General features: G+C 37.5%; 1 protein-coding gene across 5 annotated transcripts in view; it reads left to right on the top strand.

The window, feature by feature from the left end:
• Rps6ka5 (ribosomal protein S6 kinase A5) overlaps positions 1 to 18,009 on the top strand; it is a 162,271-nt gene that overhangs the window by 84,438 nt on the left and 59,824 nt on the right. For 4 of the 5 annotated variants that reach the window (XM_028886644.2, XM_028886645.2, XM_037210779.1 and 1 more), the window contains 2 exons: positions 13,052 to 13,167; positions 16,791 to 16,898. In XM_028886644.2, coding sequence (XP_028742477.1) covers positions 13,052 to 13,167; positions 16,791 to 16,898 — 224 coding nt within the window. Of the gene's footprint in view, positions 1 to 13,051; positions 13,168 to 13,668; positions 13,787 to 16,790; positions 16,899 to 18,009 lie in introns of all 5 variants that reach the window. The other variant, XM_028886648.2, reaches the window with a different exon arrangement.

The raw sequence follows: 18,009 nt of genomic DNA, 5'->3' as shown, positions 1-18,009 counted from the left end.
AGATTCTAATCCCTGGTAAGAGCTGTGAATGCAGCACTTCTCTGTTACCCATTTCACATCTATCTGTTTGAACAGGTAGGTAGAGTAAAATGATAATGTTTCAGGAAAAGTTAAAGAGGTTTGCAAGACTGCAAATATTCTTGCAGGCAAAGCTAAGTCCTATTTGTTTCTTTTTCCAAGAACACACAGCTCTGTTTCTACTATTGTAAGACACAAATTGCTGCCCTTGGACTATGTGTCCTAAAAATCTGCCAGTGATTATTGTAATTTAGCACAGCATTAGGAAGAGAAAATAAAAGGTATTTAAGCTGAGAATGGTGGCCCGCACACCTGTAATCTTAGCACTTGGGAAGTTGAGTTAGGGTGACTGTTAGGAATTCCAGGGTACCCTGAGCTACATAGCAAGTACCAGGCCAGCCAAGACTCCATAAAAAAAAATTTAAACTCAGTATTTACCATAGCGCTCTCCCTCTCTCTCTCTCTCTCTCTCTCTCTCTCTCTCTCTCTCTCTCTCTCGCTCGCTCGCTCTCTCTCTCTCTCTCTCTCTCTCTCTCTCTCTCTTAAATACTGCATATAATCCTCATAGAATGTCTACTCTAGGGTTCTTTGACTTCAGATAAGCCTTCAAAAATTTAACTGGGACAAGCATATAAAATAGTGAAGTTATATGGCCAAGATATGTAGGATTACATGACCCTAAATTATTTAATTATTGGAAGGTAGAATAGTTGGTCTTCAGGTCATTTTTCTGACAATAATTAGCAAGGCCAACATCTTGAGAAGGGAAGAAATAGCAGAGCAGAGAAGAGGGAAAGGAAATTCCCCCAGGGATCATATAAAACAGTGTGTTTGGAGTCCTACTGCTCAGCCTCATCATCCTTATTCTCCACCTAATCAGATGTATAACTCCGGGCAGTTTATTTAACCTTCAAGTTTCACTTATCTCTAGCAATCACTGTATTTTCTCTAGTACTATATTATTATTTTAATAGTACCTACTTTATAGTGTTATGTGGATCAGGTTTTTCCTTCCTAAATAGAAGTAGTACAGAATAAGTGCCCAGTGTCTATAGTTGCTGTTCTTCGGCTAGCCTCAGAAGCAGTGAGTTGTGTGTTTAGACTTACCTCAGATACTAGACTGAGTTCCTTTCAGGAGTACTGTCCCTGATTCTAGGGAATTAAGGCACTACTTCTGTTCAAGCATCAGTAGCCAAGAGTGTGTACTGACAATATTACTCACTCTATGTTGTGAGTTTATTTCGTTTTTTAATATAGTATAAACTAATAATAATCATGGAGACAAAAGCTGAAGAATTGTGAATAAAAACTAAGAAATCACATGCGATTCCTGACAGTGTTAATATAATAAAGAAACTAAAACCAGCATTAACTTAAACAAAACAGACAAAACAAAACAAAAAAGAAACAACTCAGGCTTGCAGCTTGTGCCAGAAACTAGTAGAGACTTATGAAGAAATTTCTAAAAATCAGATGGATCCTTAATTTTATTGGGAAGGTTACTCAGGGCAGATGAGTTGGCTTTGGTAAGAGTCCACCAGGCAAATGGACATAAGTAATTCTAGCAGCAGTTTCACTCAGATGCATTTACTCAGTTCAGGCTTGTTATGGCCTCTTCAATGGGAAATGTCATTTATGCCCAGCTTAGGAAGTCCAGGGATCTAACCAGTGTCGAGGTAGGTTAGAGCCTTTCTTGAGCTAAAGGGCTGAGAACCATCAGCCTCTGATGTTAGTGAGGAATTGACTACTCATGATATCACTGACCATTTTGAAGCCCAGGGTGTGGTGCTGGCTCAAAATCTGCTCGCAATGCCTAGTTCTGATGCTCTTTCTGTTTGTTGTTTTGAGATGAGACTTTATACCTTTACACCTCAAACTCTACTTGAGTAGGTTATATAGGCTAGCCTTGAACTCAAGATGCTTTTGCCTCCGCCTACTGAGTGCTGAAGTACAGATATTTACTGTTATACTTGGCTCAATGCCCTCCCTTGAGAGAATTAAAACTTCATAATTCAATTTGGTATAGCAGTATCACAAATGCCTTTTCTATCTGGTTTGTTGTTTCGCTGCCTGGAGGGTTTGTTCCAGTTTTACCTGGAGTCATTTGATCTGATGAACAAAGAGGTGTAATGACCCCAGAGCCTCAGTTTTGGTACATCCTTGGTAGTCAGCTCACTGAATTACAAAACACCATGTTCCCTATTACTGTTCGTAAGCTCTGAAGCCCACCAGCCCAATTGTAATTACAGCTAAACTGTGGAATAGCTGTGCCAAACTTGGTGAAGTTAGGGTGGAGTGACCAAATGCTCAAGGAAATGTGGTCTTGTGTGAGTGTTAGAGCCAATATGGCATCTGGGCCCAGAAGTTGTCCTCTGACCTTCACATGTATGATGTGGCATGTACACACTGGACACATACTCAATAATAATAATACAGTTTTAAAAATGGATTTGGATTACAATTGACAAAAGTTTCGGCTAACATTTTTATTATATACTATCAAAGAAGTATATATTTTCACTACTGCTTTCATCCTTTCTTTCTAAAAATAAAGTGTTTTTCTCCAAAGACAATCCAAGAGGTCAAAATGTAGTTGATAGGGTTACAGGGCTAAGGAGTTAGAAATGGGGATTTGAGGCCAGTAGAGTGGCTGATGATTAAGGAAGAGGAGATTCCTTCAAACAAAGGAATAAATGAGTATATAGAAGAGAGTTGTAAGTTGCCCAGCTACTTAAGCAATACCTGGAAGGATAAGACACTGAATGGAGATTTATTTCAGTAGCTCCTTGACTCAAGGGACAAATGATTTATGGACTTGGTAAACCAACAAAATTTTAGTCACAATTCTAGAAGGAGCATGCTTTAGCAGTACTGATCACATCCAGGGCTGGAGAGATTGCTCAGCAGTTAAGAGCATGTACTACTCTTGCAGAGAACCTGAATCCCATTCCAGAACCTATGTTGAGTACCTCACAACTCCTGTAACTCAGTTCCAGAGGAGCTTTTGGCATCTGTAGGTACTTGCACTCATGTGTATACACAAACACACAGACAAAGGAGAGAGGGAGGGGGGAGTGGGGGGGAAGAATGAGAGAGAGAGAGAGAGAGAGAGAATGAATGAATGAGAGAGAGTGAGAATATAACCATAGGTCAGGCATTGTGTCTCATGCTTTTATCTTAGCACTCAGGATACAGAGATAGGCAGATCTCTGACTTAAAAGCTAGTTTTATCTACATAGTGTGTTCCAGACCAGCTATGGCTACATAGTGAGACCCTGTCTCAAAAAAAAAAAAAAAAATCAGAATTAATGATGGCAATGAGGATTTCAAGGGCCACCCAAAAAAAGGGCAAAATGATTAGATGTTGAGAAAGGTCCCCATAATTCTCAGACTTATTTTGTGTTTTCACAGCAAAGCAAAATAGTTACAGTATATGGAAACCCAGGACTCAAATAATGTCCCTAGAATTAAAAATAGAATAGTTACAGACTTACCCCACTAAACAGCTACAAACAAGGGCCAGCCTCCTGAAAACTGGCCTTCCATGTTAAAGGTAACTAGTAAACTATCTAACTAAACTTAGACATTAACTGTACAGGACTGGACAGTTCCAGTTTGCATGAAGTACCTGGATTTTGCATGAAGCTCCTGGGGACTTTGCCAAGAACTTGTCCTATATTAACCACCCTTTTCTTTTGTTCAGGGAGCCCCTGGCCTGACTTGCTCTTGGTTAGTGCTGTGTCTCTGATCATGCTCAAGCTGATGTTCCTGTAAAGCCTTCTCCTATATTCCTCTGGTCTAGTCTTGTCCTATAGTTTCTGTATTTCTTTTCAGCTGCCAATGCCCAAATAACAACACAGAGACTTATTATTAATTATGAAAGCTTGGCCTTTAGCTTAGGCTTGTTTCCAACTAGCTCTTATAACTTAAATTAACCTTTTTCTATTAATCTACATTTTGCCCTGTGGCTTTTTTACCTCTCCTTCCATTCTGTATGTCCAACTCCCTCCATGTCTTGTTGGTGTCTCCTGCCACAACAGATTCTAACCCTGAGTTAGTTCCTCCCTCTGCCCAGAGTCCTGCCTAGTCTCTCCTGCCTAGCTATTGGCCGTTCAGCCTATTTATTAAACCAATCGGGTGCCTTAGGCAGGTGAGGCAAAACATAGACATATCTTCATGCAGTGTAAACAAAAATCTCACAACAGGCTTCTGAATCTAGAACCTAGAAACTAACAGTGGTACATTCTTGCTTTTTGAATAAAACAAGAAACCATGAATATATTCAGATAGAACTAAAGAACTGATTACTTAGTAAGGGCTAGGATAGCTACATACTTTCAAACTACTTCTCCAAAAGTGATTGTTAATTATAAAAATGAAGTGTGTACTCTCTTTCTCTTATGGTAGATAACCCAAAGAAAACCACCTTACTCAAATGATCAAAGTAAAAACCATTGCTAGTAGGATGAGAAGATGCCACAAGAAGAGCATTCTCCCAAGGATGCACTTCTGAGTATGGTGATGGAGAGGTGCAAGGCCAGCTCACATTGTGACACGGCCTAAAATGGAAATTCAATATTGTTAAAATGCTGGTTCTCACCAAATGGAACTCTGTGTGCAAAGTTGTCAGGATCAAAACCCCAAACAGGCTCTCTGTGTGTGTTTATAGAGATGGACAAACAGACTTTACAATTCCTATGCGAATACAAAACAAACTAGAAAAATAGCTATCCTGAGTATGCTGTGTCAGAAACATAGATGGGCATGTACCTTTCCACAGTGTCAGAATTTATTGAATAACCATAAATTCACATGCTGTGTTGGTTTTGTTGGCTGCAATTTACCTAGTGGCCCCAGTTTCCCTTGATAGCTAGCTGAGGCAAAACCAGGTTCTTTTATTACAACCTTAAGTTAACTCTTGGGCTACATGTTACATATCACAGTAAATTGATCAGCCTGTATAACAATCCACGTGGGTTAAGGTTAAAGGAGTTGCAGTGGAGTTGAATAATGGCTTCCTGAGAAATTGGGAAGCAGATGTAGATGGTAAAGAGATTCACCACGGGTGGTAGGTAAGATATTAAGAACCCCCCAAGAGATGTGCTGGCATCTTAGCTTCAAAGTCGAGCTATTGAGGAACCTCAGGGTAAAGTGTGGGATCCTGGAGGTTCTAGAGATAAAGTGCTAGATCTAGACTAGGCCTTGGAGTAGGCCCAGTCAGCAGTGGGGACAGAAACCAGCTGATGCCCTAGGGAAATTTGGAAATTCAGTCCCTTGATGTGTACAGTGACTAGTTAGATGGCAGGATGTGAGGACTATTGACATCTTCTCTTTATGTGATCCAGATGTTACCATTGTGGGACACCTTCACTGTCTGGCATGTTCAGTAAGTTCTCAGGCATAGTTTTCCTTGTGTGATATTTTTTAATATGCCATGTGCTCATATAGTCCCATTTTACTTTGATTATTTATAGGATCCTACTTGTTGTACTTTTAGGAATAAATTAATTTTGTGTCTTGAAGGTAATGCTAGAGAGATAGTACTTCTTTTAAAAATGGCATGTGTCTGTGTGTACATGTACATGCAGGTTCCAGTGTGTATGCATGTGGAAGCCAGGGTTCAACCTTAGGTGTTTTCCTCGGTTGTCTCTCCACCTCATTTTTCCCCAGGCTGGTCACAGGTGTGCACTCTCTGTCTTTTTACACGAATACTAACTTATGTTTGTGCAGGCACTTTGCCAGCTGACCCATTTCCTTGCTCAGGTGCCCAACACAGTGCAGAGTCATCTTGCTGTTGTGTTTTCACTTAAATGGAGTCTTTTAGGACAAAGCAGTCTTTAAAAAGTTTTAGCAATATGGAGTAACTTAGAGCAGTCTGATCTCAACAATAACCCCATCCATTTCTCTAAAAAGAAGGCACTGAGACTAATTAAAGTATCTGAGAAGTTGAGGATTCCTTTCCTCCACCCTGCTCTGATTGCTAGGATGCAAGCTGTATGCTGGCTTGGGAGACTGAGTGCAGAGTTCTGGTCCTCCCAGTTCTGCTTTGCTTGTAGGATAAGGGTTCCATTCACTGTTCAAGGGAAGCTGAGAAGCCAGAGACTGCTGCTGCCTTTACCCAGCACCTTGCCAGCTAAGCAGGGATGGCACTTCAAGAGAATCTGGCCACTGCCCTCACTCTCAGCTCCAGAACAGGAGCTTAAGGATGCTTTTGGGGGCGGGGCGAGGGGGGGTGGCGGTGCAGAGGAAGAGGTAGTTCATAAGAACAGAGAAATCTCAAGCACTCACCAACAGAACTATGTTTGCAACAGTGTTAGGTACTGTGGAGATTATGAGGAGTATGGTAACTACATTATAGCAATAAGTGAATCTTTGGCTATAGGCAACTTAAAAATCCTCCCGGGATATGGTAGTTTGAATGTATTTGGCCCCCATAAACTCATAAGGAGTGGCACTATTAGGAGGTGTGGCCCTGTTGGAGGAACTGTGGTCTTGTTGGAGGAGGATGAATGATACACACCTTAATCCAGACTTTAAGGTTGGAGGGCACACCTTTAGTCTCGGCCACACCTTCTGTTGGAAGTATGTTACTGTGGGGGTGGGCTTTGAGGTCTTTTTCTCAAGCTTCACTCGGTGTGACAGTCAGTCAACTTTCTGTTGCCTCTGAGTCAAGATGTAAATACTCTCAACTCCAGCACCACATCTGCCTGCTTGCCACCACGCTCCTCGACATGATGGACTGAACCTCTGAGCTGTAAGCGAGCTACCACAATTAAATGTTTCCTTTATAAGAGTTGCTGTGGTCATGGTGTCTTTTCACAACAATAAGAAACCCAAACTTTTAAGACATGAGGTAAGACTAGATCTCAAACACTGTCCTCAAACTACTCATTTAAGAGCCTGAATTTATTGGATCAGACTTGTGGAGCAATTAGTGCCCCAGAACATTATTGGAAACAATTGGGCAATCAAATAGCAATTAGTGGAGCCTAGCAGCTGTTTGTAATACTAGCAGAGTCAAAGAACCTAGCCAGTGAGGGAAATTTGTGCAAATTCTAGGGCTCTGTTCTCTGAGGAGCAACATTGAAGGTCTTATATTGCAAATCAGATAGACTTGACTAATAGCTGGGCCAAGCTATTAAATAAGGGGGAAAAACCTCATAAAAACAAGACAAGCTGGGTATGTGGCTTGCACCTGAAATTCCAACAATTAGGAGTCTGAGGCAGGAGAATCACAGTGAATGTGAGGACACCCTCAGCTACCATGTGAGACTGTCTCAGAGAAAATAAAACAAATTTTGCCAGGATGGGCATGGGGGAGTTGAAGTCAATTCATAATTTGAATCTCCCACAAAATCAGGAAATAAAAAATAACTAGGAAGACTGATATAACAAGCTATAAATATGTACTTTCAGAAATAAAAGTATAAGATAATAATCATAGCAACATTTTAGATATGGAATATATAGTTGCCCCTCAGTGTCCATGGGAGTAGGGGATTCGAGGACATAAACACTACCTGTAGACAAGAGCCAGAAAATGCTTGTCTCCTTTACAAAGTGGTTTGTAGTATTGTATATAACTTGTGTGTTCTCCTGAATATATTAAATCTTCACTAGATTGCTCATAATATCTTACACAATGTAAATAGTTGTTATACTGTGTTGTTTATGGAATAATAACAAAGAAAAAAGCCTAAAAGTTCAGTTCATGCACAAGCTTTCTCCCAAACAGCCATTGCAGAAGAAAGTAAACTAACTCAAAGCAAAGAGAAGAGAGAGAAATAATAAATATCAGAAAACAATCAAATAGAGAACATGTGAACAACAGAGAAAAATCAGTGAAAGCAAAAAGTGGTCTTCAAAAAGAACAACAAATTGATAAGCCTTTAACTAAACTGACCAAGCTTTAAAAAAAAAAAAGCTTAAATCTGTAAAACCTAGAGTGATATGAAGGATATGACTTTTGAATTAAAACGAATCACAAGAGAATACTATGAACAACTAAATAACAACATAAAATTAACTGGGTGTTAAGGTTACCTAAATACCTAGCCAACCATGGTGGCCCATGGCTATAATCCCAACATTCCAGCTGAGGCAGTAGGATCCTACAGTTGAGGTTAGCCCAGACTATTTAATGCCACCTTGTGTTTAAAAAAAGAAAATGGGAAAGAAGAAAAGAATTCCTAGAATGATACAGAGTACTGGAATTGGAATTGACTCAAGAAGAAACATATTTCTGCTGTTACTGCTGGTGATGATCTCAGGGAAGTAGAGGCATACTTGAAGAGAAGTCAACAGCCAAGCGTCTTCATTGGTGAGTATAACTAAACATTTAAAGAAGAATTAATAACAAAATTTTCACAAACGTGTCCAAAAAATAGAAAACACTTCCCAATATGTCCGGTATTATCTTGTGTACATCACAAGAAAGTCCAGGCTAACATCTCGTATGAATAAAGTGCAAAATTCCTCAACAAAATTCTACCAAACTGAATTCAGGAATAAGTAAGAAGGATTATATAGCAAGACCAAGTAGGATTAATCCTAGGAGTACAAGATTGTCTTAAAAATCTAGAATCAACATATTGAATTGTAGAATAAAAGACTATATGGTCTTCTAAATGAACATAGAGAAGTCATTGGCTAAAACTCAGCATTCATTTGTGATGAAAAACATCCACTAAAACAGGCAAGGAAGTGACATAGAGAAGTCATTGGCTAAAACTCAGCATTCATTTGTGATGAAAAACATCCACTAAAACAGGCAAGGAAGTGAATTTTTCAACCAGTTAAAAGCATATATGTAGAAAAAAATGAAACAAAACCCCACAGTGAACATAGTACTTAGTGATGAAAGACCTTTCTTCTAAAATCAGGAACATGAAATGAATGTCCACGTTTACCACTTTATTCAACATTGTAGGATGAGAAAGATCACTAAAGGCCTAGAGACTGCAAAGTAGAAAGAAAAACTTTTAAGATGATGTTTATGATCTTATAAAACCATAAGGAATTCATTAAAAATATTAGAATCAATAACCAAGTTAAGCAAAGTTGTAGGACATAAGAGCATCACACAATTAAGTTTTGATGTTCTTGCAGTGAACAGTCTGGAAAATAAATTAAGAGAATAATTCTGTTTATCTTAGACTAAAAAGAATAAAACATTTGGCAATAAAGAAGTGTAAAACAACACATTGTTGAAAGGATGAAAGTGACCTAAGGAAATGGAAAAGCATAACAACTTAATGGAATGTCAGAGGTAGCAATATTCCTAGATTGAATATCAGATTTAGTATACATCCCTTCTCAAAACCTCAGTCATTTCTTTGTAGAATTACCAAGGTGTTCTCAACATTCAGGTGGAAACTTGTAAGGGCAGAGGAGAACTGCAATAGTTTTGAAAAAAGAACAAAGATAGGAGATTCACTTCTTGATTTCAAAATGTATTGTAAGCCAGGGTCCCACACCAGTACACCTGCCACTTGAGAGATAGGAAAGAGAGGTGCTTGAGCCTAGGAGTTGAAGGCCAACCTGGTCAATAGTAAGACTTTACTTAAAAAAACAAAACAAAAAAAAAAAAAAAAAAAAAAAAAAAAAAAAAAAAAAAAAAACACTACAATACTATTCTGATTGTAAAAATGTGACTTCAGTGTAAGGATAGACATATAATTGATGTGGTCCATAGAATAGAACCAAGAGTCCAGAAATCCTCACATTTACAGTCAACTGGTTTTTCAGCAAGTGTAACAATGATGAATAGTTTTTCAATAGTTCTGGATCAACTGGATAGCTATATGCTAAAGTATGAAGTTGGGCTATACCTCAAAACATAAATAAAAGTAAACTCTAAACTAAATGGATCAAAGACTAATAGTCAGACCTAAAACTGTAAAAGTCTTAGACAAAAACATTGGCAAATTTATGTGGCATTGATTCTGGAATAATTTCTTACATATGGCATTAGAAGCACAAGCAGCCAAAGGTAGATAAATTGGAATTTCTAGGACTTGGGGGCAGTTAAATTGATTAGGGTAGACACTTCACAAGTCTGAATAAACAAACAAAAAATAATTGAATTTTGTACTTGAAGTGGGTGAATTCCTGGTGTGTTAGCTGTATCTAAAAAACAAAACAGGGAGAGTGAAAACTACTTTAATGTGTACTTCACAGCAGAGGATGTTAAAAATGTTCAGTGGGTCTTTTAAACATGCTAACTAACACTATATATTCAGAAAATAGCAATTGAAACTATAATGAGATGTGCCACATGCCAAACAGAACCAAGACTCAGGATGGCAATTGGTTGACTTCTAGAATCTCACTAGCTTCTGCTGGGTCTGCTTTTAATTACAGCACTTTGATGTTTTTTCTACAACATGAATATACTGATATTTTAATTATCAGATGCTGCCCCACAACCCTTCAGTCAGTGCCACTCAGGCTGTGGCCTGGTGGGGCTTCTGGGCCAATGGCTCTGGCTCTGCCATGGACATGATATGTAGGTTTAAATGAAGTTTATCATCTTTTTATCAATAAGACTCAGAAGTCAAAGGCTGGGGTGGAAACTTGCTAACTCAGAGAGTCTGAATAGCAGCTAGTTGACCTTGCTTTTTGGCCAGAGACACAGCAAGAGACATGTCTTTTCTCTCCTCCCAGAACCAAGAGAGCTCAAACTCCAGTCCCTGGCCCTTCCTTCCTATGCATCTTCTCTATCCAAATTGCTGGCTTCTCTGTGGCCAATTCTGGTCAGCTAGTCACTAGCTTTTGATTCAAGGTATTACTTTATTGAGCAGTCTTAGGCGTGTCAGAATGCAATCAAAATATCCCACAACAGCACTTATTGTAAGTTCTGCTGTTAGATTTCTTGGCCTGCCTCAGTTTCTGCTTTACCACTGTTAAAGCATTTATGACTGGATAGAATTGCCTATAAAGTACATAACATATACCTATAAAAAGTACTGATTGTTATGAATGTCTCAACAATCTATCCCAGAAGTAGGAAAATAGGTAACTTGATTATTAAGCTTGTCTTCTTGGATTTATAGTTTCTTTTTCTTAAATCTCCCCAGCAATGGAAAAGCACTTCCTATGCTGCAAGCAACAGTAACCCAAGCAACAGTAATTCACAAATAGTTATGGTTTCTGTTTATTAGATAAAGAATTAGAAATCAGAGACTTAACTTGCTTACAACACAGTAGAACCATTTGGGTCTCTTAGTTACAAAGCTCTCCTTACTCTATTGTGTCACATTGTCTCTGAGATGGGAATATGCTGGAGGGTTTTTGTTGTTGTTGTTGTTTTGACTTTGTTTTACACTGGACTGACTTTTGGAGTTTAGTGATTGTTTTCAGAGAGGGGACCCATCATTGACGGGACAAGAGAACATAATGGGGTGAGGAATATGAGCAGAGTTCATGATACATGGAAAGATGTCAGAATGAAACCCAATATTTTGTATGCTGACTAAAAATAACAGCAAAGATGCACATATGAAACAGCAGTAAAAATTAATTTTTATTAAATTAAAAAAATCTGTTGAGTGCTGCAGCAGGCATTTGTAGTAGGTGTGTAGTATGGTGATTATATTGGTCTTGATGCTTAAAAATGCAGTGTCGCAGAGAATGGAGTACAACTGACATTGGGAATACAGTAAGATAATTACGTTGATAAAAAGTCTCTAGAACTATTGTGATAACATGAAGAAGAGGTTGGCTCTGTTGAAGTTGGCCATAGAAGATGAAGTGATTGAATCGCACTTTTGAGACCATGGTGGAATTTGACCATTCATATATTAGTGAAGAAATCTGTGCTGTGTCTACATAAATTTAGGCCTAAGTAACTAACTACTTAAATAGAAAAATTCATTGTTCATTTATAGGAATGTTGTGTTCTTTTTAAATAATTAGCTTTGTGTTCAGATAAATTAAAAACCCTTGCCAAAATACAGAAGCCTTACAAAGGAAATGTTCTTTGTGGTTAGTCTCCGATGAAATTAGAGTTTAATTTTTTTAAAATTATTGTCCTGTACAATTTTAAACATTTTATAATATTAATCTGTTATTACCTAAATTCATCCATATTCAGGTCTTCAAGTGATATCTTAATACTAATAATCAGCGTTTCTTTTTTTCACCAGTTAGTGAAATTCCCCTTTTTACTTAAGCTATTTTGTCTCCTCTTTCATTATTTCCCTGTGATAATAGGGTAAACTGAAGGAAAATGAAATCTTTGGGTTTTGAATACTTTCATTCAGCCATGTTATGCTGCTTTTACTCTATGTTCTTTTTTATTCCATGCTGTATGGAGCCATAAGAATGCTACCTGCTGCCTAGAAATACATTCTTTTAAAGTGTGCCCAAACAATTCTGGAAAATAATCTTTTATATATTTATGTATTTATTTATTTTTATATACATTAGTGTCTTGTTTGCAAGTATGTATGAGGGAATCAGATCCCCTGGAACTAGAGTTACAGACAGCTGTGAGCTGCCATGTGGGTGCTGGGAATTGAATTGGGTCCTCTCAAAGAGCAGCCAGTGTTTTTAACCTCTGAGCCATTTTTCCAGCCCCTGGAAAATAATCTTATTTACAGGTCTTAATGATTGGTAGCCATTGCATGTGGCAAAATAGGAATTTGCTTGTGTTTTGTTGGGGGTTTGTGTGGGATTTTGGAGGGGGGATGGTTTGGTCATCATGTGCCTGATGTTTGATACTCTACAATAAGTTACACACTGGTGGCAGAAGTCTCTGGTATGATGTCTTTGGAAAACTATTCTTAAATCTGTGTGGATTTTGTGTTGTAGTTTTAATGGTGGTACTCTTTGCACATTCATTTGATTGGTTTAGGATGATCATTGTATTAGGAAATTGTATGACAATATGAAACTAGTAATACTTGCTATGAAACTGCCATACACTGAGAGTTATGCAAAAATAATGGTTAACCCAAAGTGATTAAAAAGAATTATTTTCTTTCATTTATGAATGCAAGTCAAAGAAAGAAAAAATATATTTCGTTTTTAGATTATATAAATGGTGGAGAACTTTTTACTCATCTTTCTCAAAGAGAGCGTTTCACAGAGCACGAAGTGCAGATCTATGTTGGAGAGATTGTGCTTGCCCTGGAACACCTGCACAAGGTAAGGTGCTTCATCTTTGGAGTTTGCTTTTGAACAGTCTGTTAATGAGGTGTTGATGGATCTGAACAAGATGATATTTTCATAGGTTGTCTTGGGGGTTTGTGTATGTTACTGTATTCTCAGTGTCATAGTTTCTTTCTGAAAATGTTTACTTTTTGCTGGACATGGTTCAGCATTCCTAGAATCCCAGCACTTGGGAGGCTGAGGCAGGAGGATCATGAATTGAAGACCAAATTGAGTTACAAATCGAGACTCCCAACTCATAAATGAACAGAAAGTAAATCTTGTCTATTTTGTTTTGAAACATCAAATAAGCAAACAAAAAGAACCTGAGCTTTTTTTCTCTTTGTTGGTCTTCATGAAAAAAACCCTAGTACTTTGTTTATTGTAAAATATCATCTGAATAAAAGCTGTTGGTTGTTAAAATGAAGCCCCAAGTTGTAAAATGTATTTTCTTAATTGTGACTTGTTCCATGGAACAATCCATCTGTCTGTTCTCAGAGGGCACTTCCTGATTTTGCTGCTGGTTCGGAGTTATTTCCCTCCCTCCTGTGTTAGCTTGCTTCTGCATCTGTCCTACTCTGTTCCTCCTCATTGCCTCCAAGTGACATGAGCTCAGGTACTGAAACCTTTACCTGGACATTGTATCTATGATCCTGTTGGAACTATATACAAATCAGTTTAAACTCGTATTGTTTATTGCAGATATCCTTAACCTTGACTGATGAAATTTTGACTTAACTTAGTTATTGGAGAAGCAGACTATTCCTGTGTTGTCTCAGTGTGTATGGTTTTCTTCAGAAGTAGAAAATGCTGAAGTAATTTATATCAAAGGTGTGCAAGTACATAAAGGAACAGTGGTTTGAGTCACTAAATTTCAACAATTCAGATATGAAGCTATTCTTTGCCATGTTTGTCATCCCTCTCTTAGCTTAAGATAAACAGATTAAAGTATAAGTATGCAATACAGAAAAAGAGGGTGAATTGAAGAAAAATGGTAAGGAAGACATCTTAAAAAGGCTGGAAGGTTTTGATCAGAAATTGAGTCAATGATGGAGATGATAGGTGAGAAAGACTAAGGAAGGATTCTAGAAGGTAAAAGAAAATAAATCGGGAGTCAAGAAATGGTTGGTCCAGCCCAGAACAGAAACAAGTCCTGGCAGAAACACCTGTCCTGACAGGTGGAGGGAGATGGTTAGAATCTTTAGAAAATTCTAGCACCTGGAAGCTTTCGGGGTCAGGTTGATTTGAGAGCAACTTGGTTTTCTGTAATGAGACTCTGTCACAAATGAAGAGTGAATAAAAATATCTGAGAAGCAGGAAGAGAAGAGTGGGAACAGTGAATGACCATTTGTGCTGCTTTGGATAGAATTTTCACTGTGGTGACAAGCTTCATGCCTGTGCTTACTTTTGTGCGATATGATACAGCTTAAACATCTTTATATCAGAAATATTACTATCCAGAACAAGCTACAAAACTTTTGAAGCTTATAATTAGATGTAATGTTTTAAAATATAAAAACAGCAGTAAAATTCACCTGAAGCACTAAAGTAAAAACAAAACACAAAGCCAAATGGGTAAGCTAGGAAACACAGTCTATAATTTATATAATACTTTAATTCATTTTGTTCTACTAAAGGAAGATTCCATGTTACTCTTTATTACTAAACTAATAAAAACATGGATATAGAGAACATAATGGAACTGAGAATAAATGTGATAGCTATGCAATGAAAGCACTATAGCAAATGATTTCTCAGCTGCCTTACCCTAAAAAGACACACACACACACACACACACACACACCAAGCAATATTCATTTTAATAGAGATGCTAGTACTAATTCTTATAGGAAGAGATAAAAGTACAAATTTAGCCTTTAATCCTAGCACTTGGGAGGCAGAGGCAGGCGGATCTCTGTGAGTTCGAGGCCAGCCTGGGCTACCAAGTGAGTTCCAGGAAAGGTGCAAAGCTACACAGAGAAACCCTGTCTCAAAAAACCAAAAAAAAAAAAAAAGTACAAATTTATTTGGAAGTGATGAAGTAAATTGGATAGTAAATAATTTGTCTCTAAAATTCTTTTCCAAGGAGGTTGCTTAAATACAAAGTGCTGCTAGTTCTTAAGTAAATGGAATGCTTCAAGTCAAATGATTGTGTAGTACACACTCTTAAGTGTTTTCCTTCCTATTTTTCTTCTAAACCACTGAAACTTTCATAGGAAAACTTCCTACTGTCTTGTTTTGCTTTTTGTTATTGTTGTGTTTTTTTGAGGGGGTATACTTTTATTTCAGTTTTGAGAAATTATTAGGAATCTTTTTCCTGTGTTTGATGTTGAGAAAAACAATATTTTAAAATATCAAAGCACATAATCCATGCTGATATAACTGAAAACATGAAGTAGAAAGTTGAGGTGGGTCAGACACCTCTTAGATCTTTGTTACATGGTTGAAATATTTTACTATACTGCTTACATGAAAAACAAAATAAAGAGACACACATTCTTGAACTGTATAACATTTCTCTCAGTGATGGGCCATACATTTGCCACTGATCCCATAAGATTGCAGTGGAGCTGAAGAATTCCTGTCACTTGGTGGTTATGTAGCTGTCAAAATGCTGAACTTGACTTCCTCCCTGTTTATGTGTTGCTGGTGTAAATGAACCTGCTGTGCTACTACCACTCGTGTGATAATGTAACACATGTCATTGTGTACAGCAGAGTAAAACTTGATCATGGTCAAAAGCCAAACATGCTTCTGCTTTATACATTTAATATATATTTTAATCATCATTTTAGAGGGCTTACTATAAGACTGTCTACTGTGTTTCAGTGGCAACAGCTTCATACATCTCATGTTTACTCTGTGGTCATTTTTTTACTACACCACCAAGGTTTGTGTAAGTATACTCCATGATGCTTGTACAGTCAAAGTCATCTAACAGCATACTTCGAGAACATATCCTTGTTGTAAAACAATGAGTGACTGTATAAATGTTATTGAATGATTTGCTTTGCTGATTTAGAAGTAAACATCAAAATTAACCTATGCTCTTTAACCTTTATGCTTAAGAGTGTTATTTAAAAAGCCTTTATTAGTTGCCTTTCTGACACAGTGCATTATACAGGATGCTAGATAAGTGCATAAAATCTGAAAAAGCAGACAGTGTAAATATATTAAGGTAAATGGCAAATAGCTAGAAAATATTAGTAATTTGCAGGTAAGTACATAGTGTGAAAACAAAAATATGATCAGCATAGGATATATCTCCTTAGGAAGGTTTGCTGAAGCCATTACAGAGTTATGGGCAAGAATTGGCCAAGAAGGACTATGAAGATAATTTAGAGTAAGTGTGAAATAAGGAGAATAGAGACAGAAAGGGGCAATAGTCAGCAGGGAGACCTCAAAGAAGCTGGTTCCAGGGATAGACCCTCATCACACAGAAATAAAATACATTTGGAGAGCTTTGGGAAAGCCAGCATTTGAGCTCCAAGATGGAGCATTTGCTCTCAGAGTTGCTAAGAGTCTCAGAATCCTGAAGAGGAACCTCCTCAAAGGTAGATAAATGCTGTCTTAATTGATTTGGAAATTATCTTAAAATGTGTTTTGTTTTGTTTTTACAGTTGGGGATTATATACCGGGACATTAAGCTTGAAAATATTCTACTTGATTCTAATGGCCATGTGGTGCTGACAGATTTTGGTCTGAGTAAGGAGTTTGTGGCTGATGAAGTGAGTATTATATTTTAATTTGAAGTTAGTTACAGCAGAATGCAAGCAAGGATGAAAAATTAGTTACCAGTAAACATTTAATAGGACAGTAGTACCATGTGGTTACAGATTTTTGTGCAGATTTGTTCAAAGGAATGTTTTAATATGAATGGATTGTTGAGATTTTTAGTTTAAAATTACCATGGGACCATCCTATTAGAATCACAGTAAACCTTTCAGGGATATAACAGACTTCTTCACTTTGATATTGTACACTTAGCTTCTCCATAAAATGTGTCAGGTACAACTAATACTTAAAATAACCCCTTTTATGGGGAGAATGGCTTGGGTGGTAATCAAAAAGTATCTGAAGTGAAACACATTTAGTATACATTGTAATTACCAACTAAGGCCTGTGTGATGACCCTCAGAGTTCACTGGGAAGGGTGACAGGACCTACTAGATCTAACACTTTAATAATCTTGCTAGGCTTTGCTTAAACTGAATTAAAATGTAGTAGCTAATGTGTTGACTGTAGATATGGATAGAAGGTCTCACATTTATAGTGTTAGTAAGAAATTGTTTAATATCACAGATACCTCCAATTGCATTTAAAGCTGTATGTGCACTAATTATAATCAAGTATTATTTTTTATGTAGGAATTATGATAAAGTTGTATTTCTAAGTACTAATTATTCAAAAGAATTGTTAGTTTGGGATCCAATTTTGTTTCTATCCAGGAAATTATTGGTGTACAACATAGAATCATATTAAGAGTTTTGTAGCCAGGTGTGGTGGCGCAAACCTTTAATCTCAGCACTTGGGAGGCAGAGGCAGGTGCATTTCTGTGAGTTTGAGGCCAGCCTGGTCTACAAAGTAAGTTCTAGGACAGCCAGGGTTGTTACACAGAGAAACTAAAATAAAAGGAGTTTTATAATACAGGACTTGACTGAATAAAGCACATCATTATTATGTTCCAAATTAAGTATAGGTTGAGCAACCCTAACCTGAAAAGTTTGAGTGCCAACATAATGTCACAAATGAAAAATGCCATACCTACCATCATGCGATATGCCACAGTCAAAACACAGGCACACAATATAGTTTATTTGATGTACCTGAGGAACAAGT

The sequence above is a fragment of the Peromyscus leucopus genome, chromosome 14, assembly GCF_004664715.2.
Source record: "Peromyscus leucopus breed LL Stock chromosome 14, UCI_PerLeu_2.1, whole genome shotgun sequence".
Classification (NCBI taxonomy): domain Eukaryota; kingdom Metazoa; phylum Chordata; class Mammalia; order Rodentia; family Cricetidae; genus Peromyscus; species Peromyscus leucopus.
The sequence above is the reverse complement of the archived record's forward strand: the minus strand, read 5'-3'. Positions and strand labels throughout refer to the sequence as shown.